The sequence below is a fragment of the Coregonus clupeaformis genome, unplaced genomic scaffold (assembly GCF_020615455.1).
Source record: "Coregonus clupeaformis isolate EN_2021a unplaced genomic scaffold, ASM2061545v1 scaf2567, whole genome shotgun sequence".
Taxonomy (NCBI): domain Eukaryota; kingdom Metazoa; phylum Chordata; class Actinopteri; order Salmoniformes; family Salmonidae; genus Coregonus; species Coregonus clupeaformis.
In genome coordinates, this window is record NW_025536021.1 from 10,001 (window position 1) to 22,500 (window position 12,500).

Genomic DNA, 12,500 nt, shown 5'->3' on the forward strand with positions numbered 1-12,500 from the left:
GGTGTGAGCGTCAGTGTGTGTGTTGGTGTGAGCGTCAGTGTGTGTGTAGTGTGTGTTGTTATGGAGCGTGCAGTGTGTGTGTTGGTATGAGCTGTCAGTGTGTGTGTTTGTTGAACGTCAGTGTGTGTGTTTGTGTGAGCGTCAGTGTGTGTGTTTGTGTGAACGTCAGTGTGTGTGTTTGTGTGAGCGTGTCAGTGTGTGTGTTGGTATGAGCGCGTCAGTGTGTGTGTGTGTGTGTGTTGGTATGAGCGCGTCAGTGTGTGTGTTGTGTTGTGAGCGTGTCAGTGTGTGTGTTGGTGTGAGCGCGTCAGTGTGTGTGTTTGGTCATGAGCGTGTCAGTGTGTGTGTTGGTATGAGCGCGTCAGTGTGTGTGTTGGTATGAGCGTGTCAGTGTGTGTGTTGGTATGAGCGCGTCAGTGTGTGTGTTGGTATAAGGTAGCGTCAGTGTGTGTGTTGGTATGAGGCGTCAGTGTGTGTGTTGGTATGAGCGCGTCAGTGTGTGTGTTGGTATGAGCGTCAGTGTGTGTGTTTGTGTGAGCGTCAGTGTGTGTGTTGGTATGAGCGTGTCAGTGTGTGTGTTGGTATGAGCGCGTCAGTGTGTGTGTTGGTATGAGCGCGTCAGTGTGTGTGTTTGTGTGAGCGTCAGTGTGTGTGTTGGTGTGAGCGTCAGTGTGTGGTGTTAGTATGAGCGCGTCAGTGTGTGTGTTTGGTATGACGCGTCAGTGTGTGTGTGTGCAGTGTGTGTGTGTTGGTATGAGCGCGTCAGTGTGTGTGTTGGTATGGAGCGTCATGTGTGTGTGTTGGTATGAGCGTCAGTGTGTGTGTTGGTATGAGCGTGTCAGTGTGTGTGTTTGTGTGAGCGCGTCAGTGTGTGTGTTTGTGTGAGTGTCAGTGTGTGTGTTTGTGTGAGTGTCAGTGTGTGTGTGGTATGAGCGCGTCAGTGTGTGTGTTGGTATGAGCGTGTCAGTGTGTGTGTTTGGTATGAGCGTGTCATGTGTGTGTGTTGGTATGAGCGCGTCAGTGTGTGTGTTGGTATGAGCGTGTCAGTGTGTGTGTTGGTATGAGCGTCAGTGTGTGTGTTGGTATGAGCGTGTCAGTGTGTGTGTTGGTATGAGCGCGTCAGTGTGTGTGTTGGTATGAGTGTGTCAGTGTGTGTGTTGGTATGAGCGTGTCAGTGTGTGTGTTGGTATGAGCGCGTCAGTGTGTGTGTTGGTATGAGCGCGTCAGTGTTTGTGGTGTGTGTGTGTGTGTGTGTGTGTGTGTGTGTTCATCTCCTCTACCTTTTTGTCTGACAGTCCGGTGACCTCCTCCTGGACACACACACACACTGACACGCTCATACACACACATACACACACTGACACGCTCATACACACACATACACACACACATAAAACACGAGAGACACAAAGGACAGAGACAAAACATGACCATGATGCACCGGCCTCAACGGGACAGGCCTTTGTGTCTCTGTCTGTCACACACACACACACACACACACACACACACACACACACACACACACACACACACACACACACACACACACACACACACACACACACACACACACACACACACAAACACAGACACACACACACACACACACACACACACACACACACACACACACACACACACACACACACACACACACACACACACACACACACACACACACACACACACACACAGAGACACACACACACACACACACACACACAGACACACAGACACACACACAGACACACACACACAGACACACTCCTGTACCTTGTTGTCAGATAGTCCGGTGACCTGGTCCACAAACTCCTCCTGGATCATGAAGGCAGCCAGGTTGGCTGTGTACGAGGCCAGGAAGATGACAGCGAAGAAGGCCCACACCGACACTATGAACTTACTGGTGGTGCCTTTAGGGTTCTGGACCGGAACAGAGTTGTTGAACACCAGACCCCACAGCAGCCACACTGCCTTACCAACGGTGAACGATGGACCGTGGGGGTCTGGGGGAAGGGGGGGGAGAAATAAAACAAGGATAGAGAATTCAGGAGGGAGAGAGAGAGAGAGAGAGAGAGAGAGAGAGAGAGAGAGAGAGAGGGGTAGAGGGAGAGAGAGAGAGAGAGAGAGAGAGATGAGAGAGAAAGGGAGAGAGAGAGAGAGGAGAGAGAGAGACAGACAGAGACAGAGACAGAGACAGAGACAGAGACAGAGACGAGAAGACGTGGTGTAATAACTGTCTGTATGTGTACATGTAACACCTGGAGTTATTCCTGTTTTCTGTTGGATTGGGATGATCTGGTTGATATTGTGTTGTTGATCTAATGAATATGTTGTTGCTGTTGTTGTTTTGTGTGTTTGTTTGTGAGCCTGATTAGATGAGACACAGACTAAATGGTCCCATGAGAACACTGTCTGGGAGAACTACAGCAATGTTTACACGACAGCTATGTTTAAACAACAGCAATGTTTACACTACAGCTATGTTTACACTACAGCTATGTTTACACTACAGCTATGTTTACACAACAGCTAAATTTACACTACAGCTATGTTTACACAACAGCAATGTTTACACTACAGCTATGTTTACACTACAGCTATGTTTACACTACAGCTATGTTTACACAACAGCTAAATTTACACTACAGCTATGTTTACACTACAGCTATGTTTACACAAAAGCTATGTTTACACAACAGCTAAATTTACACTACAGCTATGTTTACACAACAGCAATGTTTACACTACAGCTATGTTTACACAAAAACAATGTTTACACTACAGCTATGTTTACACTACAGCTATGTTTACACAACAGCAATGTTTACACTACAGCTATGTTTACACAACAGCAATGTTTACACTACAGCTATGTTTACACAACAGCAATGTTTACACTACAGCTATGTTTACACAACAGCAATGTTTACACTACAGCTATGTTTACACAACAGCAATGTTTACACTACAGCTATGTTTACACAACAGCAATGTTTACACTACAGCACTGTTTACACTACAGCTATGTTTACACTACAGCTATGTTTACACTACAGCACACTACAACTACACAATACACTAACACTAACAGACACTATAGTATACTAGTACACACTACAACTACACACTAACACTAACAGACACTCCACTAGTACACAATAGCCTCTGGTACCAGTAATACTAACAGACACTCCACTAGTACACAGTAGCCTCTGGTACCAGTAATACTAACAGACACTCCACTAGTACACAGTAGCCTCTGGTACCAGTAACACTACCAGACACTCCACTAGTACACAGTAGCCTCTGGTACAAGTAATACTAACAGACACTCCACTAGTACACAGTAGCCTCTGGTACCAGTAATACTAACAGACACTCCACTAGTACACAGTAGCCTCTGGTACCAGTAACACTAACAGACACTCCACTAGTACACAGTAGCCTCTGGTACCAGTAACACTAACAGACACTCCCCTAGTACACAGTAGCCTCTGGTACCAGTAACACTAACAGACACTCCACTAGTACACAGTAGCCTCTGGTACCAGTAATACTAACAGACACTCCACTAGTACACAGTAGCCTCTGGTACCAGTAACACTAACAGACACTCCACTAGTACACAGTAGCCTCTGGTACCAGTAACACTAACAGACACTACACTAGTACACAGTAGCCTCTGGTACCAGTAATAATAACATACACTCCACTAGTACACAGTAGCCTCTGGTACAAGTAACACTAACAGAAACTCCACTAGTACACAGGAGCCTCTGGTACCAGTAACACTATCAGACACTCCACTAGTACACAGTAGCCTCTGGTACCAGTAACACTAACATACACTCCACTAGTACACAGTAGCCTCTGGTACCAGTAACACTAACAGACACTCCACTAGTACACAGTAGCCCCTCTGGTACCAGTAACACTAACAGACACTACACTAGTACACAGTAGCCTCTGGTACCAGTAATAATAACATACACTCCACTAGTACACAGTAGCCTCTGGTACAAGTAACACTAACAGACACTCCACTAGTACACAGAAGCCTCTGGTACCAGTAACACTATCAGACACTCCACTAGTACACAGTAGCCTCTGGTACCAGTAACACTAACAGACACTCCACTAGTACACAGTAGCCTCTGGTACCAGTAACACTAACAGACACTCCACTAGTACACAGTAGCCTCTGGTACCAGTAACACTAACAGACACTCCACTAGTACACAGTAGCCTCTGGTACCAGTAATACTAACAGACACTCCACTAGTACACAGTAGCCTCTGGTACCAGTAATACTAACAGACACTCTTGTAGTACACAGTAGCCTCTGGTACCAGTAACACTAACAGACACTCCACTAGTACACAGTAGCCTCTGGTACCAGTAATACTAACAGACACTCCACTAGTACACAGTAGCCTCTGGTACCAGTAACACTAACAGACACTCCACTAGTACACAGTAGCCTCTGGTACCAGTAATACTAACAGACACTCCACTAGTACACAGTAGCCTCTGGTACCAGTAATACTAACAGACACTCCACTAGTACACAGTAGCCTCTGGTACCAGCAACACTAACAAACACTCCACTAGTACACAGTAGCCTCTGGTACCAGTAACACTAACAGACACTCCACTAGTCACAGTAGCCTCTGGTACCAGCAATACTAACAGACACTCCACTAGTACACAGTAGCCTCTGGTACCAGTAATACTAACAGACACTCCACTAGTACACAGTAGCCTCTGGTACCAGTAATAATAACATACACTCCACTAGTACACAATAGCCTCTCGTACCAGTAACACTACCAGACACTCCACTAGTACACAGTAGACTCTGGTACCAGTAACACTAACAGACACTCCACTAGTACACAGTAGCCTCTGGTACCAGTAACACAAACAGACACTCCACTAGTACACAGTAGCCTCTGGTACCAGTAATACTAACAGACACTCCACTAGTACACAGTAGCCTCTGGTACCAGTAATACTAACAGACACTCCACTGGTACACAGTAGCCTCTGGTACCAGTAATACTAACAGACACTCCACTGGTACACAGTAACCTCTGGTACTAGTAACACTACCAGACACTCCACTAGTACACAGTAGCCTCTGGTACCAGTAATACTAACAGACACTCCACTAGTACACAGTAGCCTCTGGTACCAGTAATACTAACAGACACTCCACTAGTAGGGTACACAGTAGCCTCTGGTACCAGTAACACTAACAGACACTCCACTAGTACACAGTAGCCTCTGGTACCAGTAATACTAACAGACACTCCACTAGTACACAGTAGCCTCTGGTACCAGTAATACTAACAGACACTCCACTAGTACACAGTAGCCTCTGGTACCAGTAACACTAACAGACACTCCACTAGTACACAGTAGCCTCTGGTACCAGTAACACTAACAGACACTCCACTAGTACACAGTAGCCTCTGGTACCAGTAATACTAACAGACACTCCACTAGTACACAGTAGCCTCTGGTACCAGTAACACTAACAGTAAGTGATATTACAGTATTTCTTAAACTGACTCTATGCACACTGGACTCTACCCACACACTCACACATACTACACAGACACTCTAATACACTCCACCACACTCACACACACACTACATACACACACATACACACACAGGAATATTGATGCCACAAACACACACACACACAGACACACACACACACTGACACTCTTCACGTAGGCTGCTTCTGCTCTGTTTATATTCTATCCTGATTGCCTAGTCACTTTTACCCCTACCTACTTGTACAAAATGTATTACCTCAATTACCTCAACTACCTCGTACCCCTGTACATTGACTTAGTACTGGTACTTCCTGTATATAGCCTCATTACTACCTGGTACCCCTGCACATTGACTCAGTACTGCTACTTCCTGTATACAGCCTCATTACTACCTGGTACCCCTGCACATTGACTCAGTACTGCTACTTCCTGTATATAGCCTCATTACTACCTCGTACCCCTGCACATTGACTCAGTACTGCTACTTCCTGTATATAGCCTCATTACTACCTGGTACCCCTGCACATTGACTCAGTACTGCTACTTCCTGTATATAGCCTCATTACTACCTCGTACCCCTGCACATTGAATCAGTACTGCTACTTCCTGTATATAGCCTCATTACTACCTGGTACCCCTTCACATTGACTCAGTACTGCTACTCCTTGTATATCGCCTCATTACTACCTGGTACCCCTGCACATTGAATCAGTACTGCTACTTCCTGTATATAGCCTCATTACTACCTGGTACCCCTGCACATTGACTCAAAACTGCTACTTCCTGTATACAGCCTCATTACTACCTGGTACCCCTGCACTGCTAACAGCTGTAGATTACGTTGATAAACAGTGTTTCACTGCTAACAGCTGTAGATTATAAACAGTGTTTCACTGCTAACAACTGTAGATTATAAACAGTGTTTCACTGCTAACAGCTGTAGATTATAAACAGTGTTTCACTGCTAACAGCTGTAGATTATAAACAGTGTATCACTGCTAACAGCTGTAGGTTATAAACAGTGTTTCACTGCTAACAGCTGTAGATTACGTTGATATAAACAGTGTTTCACTGCTAACAGCTGTAGATTACGTTGATATAAACAGTGTTTCACTGCTAACAGCTGTAGATTATAAACAGTGTTTCACTGCTAACAGCTGTAGATTATAAACAGTGTTTCACTGCTAACAGCTGTAGATTATAAACAGTGTTTCACTGCTAACAGCTGTAGATTACATTGATATTAACAGTGTTTCACTGCTAACAGCTGTAGATGATAAACAGTGTTTCACTGCTAACAGCTGTAGATTATAAACAGTGTTTCACTGCTAACAGCTGTAGATTATAAACAGTGTTTCACTGCTAACAGCTGTAGATTATAAACAGTGTTTCACTGCTAACAGCTGTAGATTATAAACAGTGTTTCACTGCTAACAGCTGTAGTTTATAAACAGTGTTTCACTGCTAACAGCTGTAGAATACATTGATATAAACAGTATTTCACTGCTAACAGCTGTAGATTATAAACAGTGTTTCACTGCTAACAGCTGTAGATTACAAACAGTGTATCACTGCTAACAGCTGTAGATTATAAACAGTGTTTCACTGCTAACAGCTGTAGATTACGTTGATAAACAGTGTTTCACGTCTAACAGCTGTAGATTATAAACAGTGTTTCACTGCTAACAGCTGTAGATTATAAACAGTGTATCACCGCTAACAGCTGTAGATTATAAACAGTGTTTCACTGCTAACAGCTGTAGATTATAAACAGTGTATCACCGCTAACAGCTGTAGATGATAAACAGTGCAACAGGAGATTAAAGTTTCACTGCTAACAGCTGTAGATTACAAACAGTTTTTCAATGCTAACAGCTGTAGATTATAAACAGTGTTTCACTGCTAACAGCTGTAGATTATAAACAGTGTTTCACTGCTAACAGCTGTAGATTATAAACAGTGTTTCACTGCTAACAGCTGTAGATTATAAACAGTGTTTCCCTGCTAACAGCTGTAGATTATAAACAGTGTTTCACTGCTAACAGCTGTAGATTATAAACAGTGTTTCACTGCTAACAGCTGTAGATTACGTTGATAAACAGTGTTTCACGTCTAACAGCTGTAGATTATAAACAGTGTTTCACTGCTAACAGCTGTAGATTATAAACAGTGTTTCACTGCTAACAGCTGTAGATTATAAACAGTGTTTCACTGCTAACAGCTGTAGATTATAAACAGTGTTTCACTGCTAACAGCTGTAGATTACAAACAGTTTTTCACTGCTAACAGCTGTAGATTATAAACAGTGTTTCACTGCTAACAGCTGTAGATTATAAACAGTGTTTCACTGCTAACAGCTGTAGATTATAAACAGTGTTTCACTGCTAACAGCTGTAGATTATAAACAGTGTTTCACTGCTAACAGCTGTAGATTATAAACAGTGTTTCACTGCTAACAGCTGTAGATTACGTTGATAAACAGTGTTTCACGTCTAACAGCTGTAGATTATAAACAGTGTTTCACTGCTAACAGCTGTAGATTATAAACAGTGTTTTCACTGCTAACAGCTGTAGATTATGTGAAACAGTGTTTCACTGCTAACAGCTGTAGATTATAAACAGTGTTTCACTGCTAACAGCTGTAGATTATAAACAGTGTTTCACTGCTAATAGCTGTAGATCATAAACAGTGTTTCACTGCTAACAGCTGTAGATTATAAACAGTGTTTCACTGCTAACAGCTGTAGATTATAAACAGTGTTTCACTGCTAACAGCTGTAGATTATAAACAGTGTTTCACTGCTAACAGCTGTAGATTATAAACAGTGTTTCACTGCTAACAGCTGTAGATTATAAACATTGTTTCACTGCTAACAGCTGTAGATTACATTGCTATAATGGATATAAGGTCAGCGGTTAGTATTGGGGCTGAGGTTAAAGTTAAGGGGTTGTGTGTGTGTGTGTGTTATGTGTGTGTGTGTGTGTGTGTGTGTGTGTGTATGTGTGAGAGAGAGAGAGAGAGAGTGTACCTTTGCCCTGGGCCAAGTTGCGGTTGAATCCCAGTGGACTGACGAACTCAAACAGGAAGACAGCGATGGCTGTGACCAGTAGCAGCATCACAAACATCATCACCCAGACAGACGCGCTGAAGGGCTCTGAGAGAGAGGGGGAGGCGGGTAGAGAGATAGAGGGGGAGGGAGGGAGAGGGGGAGAGAGAGAGAGGTGGGAAGGGAGGAGGGAGGAGGGGGGAGGGGAGGGAGGGGAGGGGGAGGGGAGAGAGGAGGGAAGGAGAGGAGGGGGAGGGAGAGGAAAGAGAGGAGGGGGAGGGAGAGAGAGGAGGAGGGAGGGAGAGAGGAGGGCAGGAGAGAGAGGAGGGGGAGGGATGGAGAGGAGGGGCAGGGAGAGAGAGGAGGGGAGGGAGATAGAGAGGAGGAGGGAAGGAGAGGAGGGAGGAGGAGGAGGGAGAGAGAGAGGAGGGAGGGAGAGAGGAGGAGGGAGAGAGAGGGGGAGGGAGAGAGAGAGGAGGGAGAGAGAGAGAGAGGGGGGGGAGGGAATGAGAGGAGGGTGATGGAGAGAGAGGGGGGAGGGAAGGAGAGGAGGGAGGGAAAAGAGGGAGGGAGGAGAGAGAGGGGGGGAGGGAGAGAGAGGAAGGGGAGAGGAGATAGAGATGAAGAGGGGGAGAGAAAGAGAGAGGAGGGGGGAGATAGGGGAGGGGGCATAGGGAGGGAGAATAAAAGGCAGAGAGAGAGAGGGAGTGAAGGAGAGAGTTTCAAAACTACTTTATTTGACTGGACTTTATTTGGGGTAAAAGCAGTCATCAGCAACACCAGCACTTTGTAAAGCGCTTCTGACGTCACACCTGTAGATACATAGTTATCATTCATCTCAGTAACACCCATATGAAGCAGACAGGAGAGAGACTGAGGAGAGAGAGATGGAGGAGAGATGGAGGAGGGAGAGATGGAGGAGGAGAGATGGAGTAGGAGAGATGGAGGAGAAGAGATGGAGGAGGGGAGAGATGGAGAGGGAGAGATGGAGGAGGGAGAGATGGAGGAGGGAGAGATGGAGGAGGATAGATGGATGAGGAGAGATGGAGAGGGAGAGATGGAGGAGGGAGAGATGGAGGAGGAGAGATGGAGGAGGGAGAGAGGGAGGAGGGAGAGATGGAGTAGGAGAGATGGAGGAGGAGAGATGGAGGAGGAGAGATGGAGGAGGAGAGATGGAGGAGGGAGATGGAGAGGGAGAGATGGAGGAGGAGAGAGATGGAGAGGAGAGATGGAGGGAGGAGAGATGGAGGAGGAGAGATTTAGGGGAGAAAGAGGGGAGGATAGATGGAGGAGGAGATATGGAGGGGAGAAGGAGGGGAGGAGAGATGGAGGAGGAGATATGGAGGGGAGAAGAAGGGGAGGAGAGATGGAGGAGGAGATATGGAGGAGGGAGGAATGGAGGGGAGAAGGAGGGGAGGAGGAGATATGGAGGAGGGAAGGAGGGGAGGAGAGATGGAGGAGGAGATATGGAGGAGGGAGGAATGGAGGGGAGAAGGAGGGGAGGAGAGATGGAGGAGGAGATATGGAGGAGGGAAGGAGGGGAGGAGAGATGGAGGAGGAGATATGGAGGAGGGAGAGATGGAGGGAGAAGGAGGGAAGGAGGAAGACAGACAGAGAGATATGAAGAGAGACAGTCTGGCAGAAAGAGACGGAGAACACAGAGAGCGAGAGACAGAGCGAGACAGAGAGAGAGAGAGAGAGAGAGAGAGAGAGAGAGAGAGAGAGAGAGAGCGAGAGAGAGAGAGAGAGAGAGAGAGAGAGAGAAGAGAGAGAGAGAGAGAGAGAGGGGGAGTGAATGGGAGAGAGATAAACAGAGAGAAGACAGAGAGAGGCGTGTTAGATCACTGCAAGTTTGAGTTTGAACATTTCCATATTTCTCATTATTCCCTTGGATCTTCTCTGAGCTGAGAGTCTCACTGCCTCAGGGCAGGAGAGGAGGAGGTGGAAGAGAGGGAGAGGGGGAGACGAGAGTGAGAGGAGAGGGGGAGGAGTGGAGAGAAGAGGGAGAGAAGAGAGGAGAGGGGGAGGAGAGGAGAGGAGAGGAGAGGAGAGGAGAGGAGAGGAGAGGAGAGAGGAGAGGGGGAGGAGAGGAGAGAGAGAAGAGGGGAGAGAGGAGAGGAGAGGAGAGGGGGGAAGAGAGGGGGAGGAGTGGAGAGAAGAGGGAGAAGAGAGGAGAGGGGGAGGAGAGGAGAGGAGAGGAGAGGAGAGGAGAGGAGAGGAGAGGAGAGGAGAGGAGAGGAGAGGAGAGAGGAGAGGGGGAGGAGAGAGGAGAAGAGAGAAGAGGGAGAGAGGAGAGGAGAGGGGGAAGAGAGGGGGAGGAGTGGAGAGAAGAGGGAGAGAGGAGATGAGAGGGAGAGGAGAGGGGAGGAGAGGAGATGAGAGGAGGGGAGAAGAGAGGGGAGGAGAGGAAAGGAGAGGAGAGGAGAGGAGAGAAGAGGAGAGGAGAGGAGAGGAGAGGAGAGGAGAGGAGAGGAGGAGAGGAGAGGGGAGGAGAGGAGAGGAGAGAAGAGGGAGAGAGATGAGGAGAGGGGAAGAGAGGGGAGGAGTGGAGAGAAGAGGGAGAGAGGAGATGAGAGGGAGAGGAGAGAAGAGGACAGGGGAGGACAGGGGAGGAGAGGAGAGGAGAGGAGAGAGAGGAGAGGAGAGGGAGAGGAGAGGAGAGGAGAGGAGAGGGAGAGGAGAGGAGAGGAGAGGAGAGGGGAGGGGAGGGAGGAGAGGGGGAGGAGAGAAGGAGAGAGGAGAGGGAGATGAGGAGAGGAGGAGGTGGAGGAGGAGGAGAGGGGAGGGGAGGATAGGGAGAAGACGAGAGGAGAGGAGAGAGGAGAGGGGGAGTAGAGGAGAGGAGAGGGGGGAGTAGGAGAGAAGAGGGAGAGAAGAGAGGAGAGGGGGAGGAGAGGAGAGGAGAGGAGAGGGGGAAGAGAGGAGAGGAGAGGAGAGGGAGAGGAGGAGAGGAGAGAGAGAAGAGAAGAGAAGAGAAGAGAAGAGAAGAGGGAAGAGAAGAGAAGAGAAGAGAAGAGAGGGAGGAGAAGATGAGAGGAGAGGAGAGGAGAGGAGAGAGGAGAGGAGAGGATGAGGGGGGAGGAGAGAAGGAGAGAGGGGGAGGGAGGAGAGGGAGAAGAGAAGGAGGAGACGAGAGGAGAGGAGAGGGGAGTAGAGGAGAGAGAGGGAGGAGAGGAGAGGAGGAGAGGAGAGGAGAGAGGGAGGAGGAGGAGGAGGAGAGAAGAGGAAGGAGAGGAGGTGGGGGAGGAGAGGGGGAGGAATGGAGAGGAAGAGGGAGAGAGGGGGGAGGGAGAGGGGGAGAGAGGAGAGGGGGAGTGGAGGAGAGGATGGGGAGAGAGGAGGAAGGAGGAGAGGAGGAGAGAGGGGGGAGGAGGAGAGGAAGGGGAGAGGGGAAGGAGGAGAGGAGGAGAGAGGGGAGGAGAGAGAGAGAGAGAGAGGAGATGAGAGGGGGGAGGAGAGGAGAGGGAGAGGAGATGAGAGGAGAGGAAGAGAGGGAGGGAGAGGAGAGAGGAGGAGAGGAAGAGAGGAGAGAAGAGGAGGAGAGGAAGTGAGGAGGAGAGGAAGAGAGGAGGAGAGGAGAGGAGAGGGAGGAGGAGAGGGAAGGGAGGAAGAGGAGAGAGAGGAGAGGAGAGGAGAGGAGAGGAGAGGAGAGGAGAGGAGAGGAGAGGAGAGGAGAGGAGAGAGAGGAGAGGAGAGGAGAGGAGAGGGGGGGAGGAGAGGAGAGGAGAGGAGGGGAGAGGAGAGGGAGGAGGAGAGGAAGAGAGGAGAGGAGGAGAGGAGAGGAAGAGAGGAGAGGAAGAGAGGAGAGGAGGAGAGGAGAGGAAGAGAGGAGAGGAAGAGAGGAGGAGAGGAGAGGAAGAGAGGAGGAGAGGAGAGGAAGTGAGGA

General features: G+C 48.0%; 1 protein-coding gene across 1 annotated transcript in view; it reads right to left on the minus strand.

Annotated features, from left to right (window-relative positions):
- The window catches only part of LOC121562394 (glutamate receptor ionotropic, NMDA 2A-like), a gene marked incomplete at both ends in the record, with an annotated part of 56,216 nt that overhangs the window by 2,497 nt on the left and 41,219 nt on the right, over positions 1 to 12,500 (minus strand). Inside the window, 2 exons of the mRNA XM_045219644.1 lie at positions 1,774 to 2,003; positions 8,597 to 8,722. Coding sequence (XP_045075579.1) covers positions 1,774 to 2,003; positions 8,597 to 8,722 — 356 coding nt within the window. The remainder of the gene's footprint in view (positions 1 to 1,773; positions 2,004 to 8,596; positions 8,723 to 12,500) is intronic.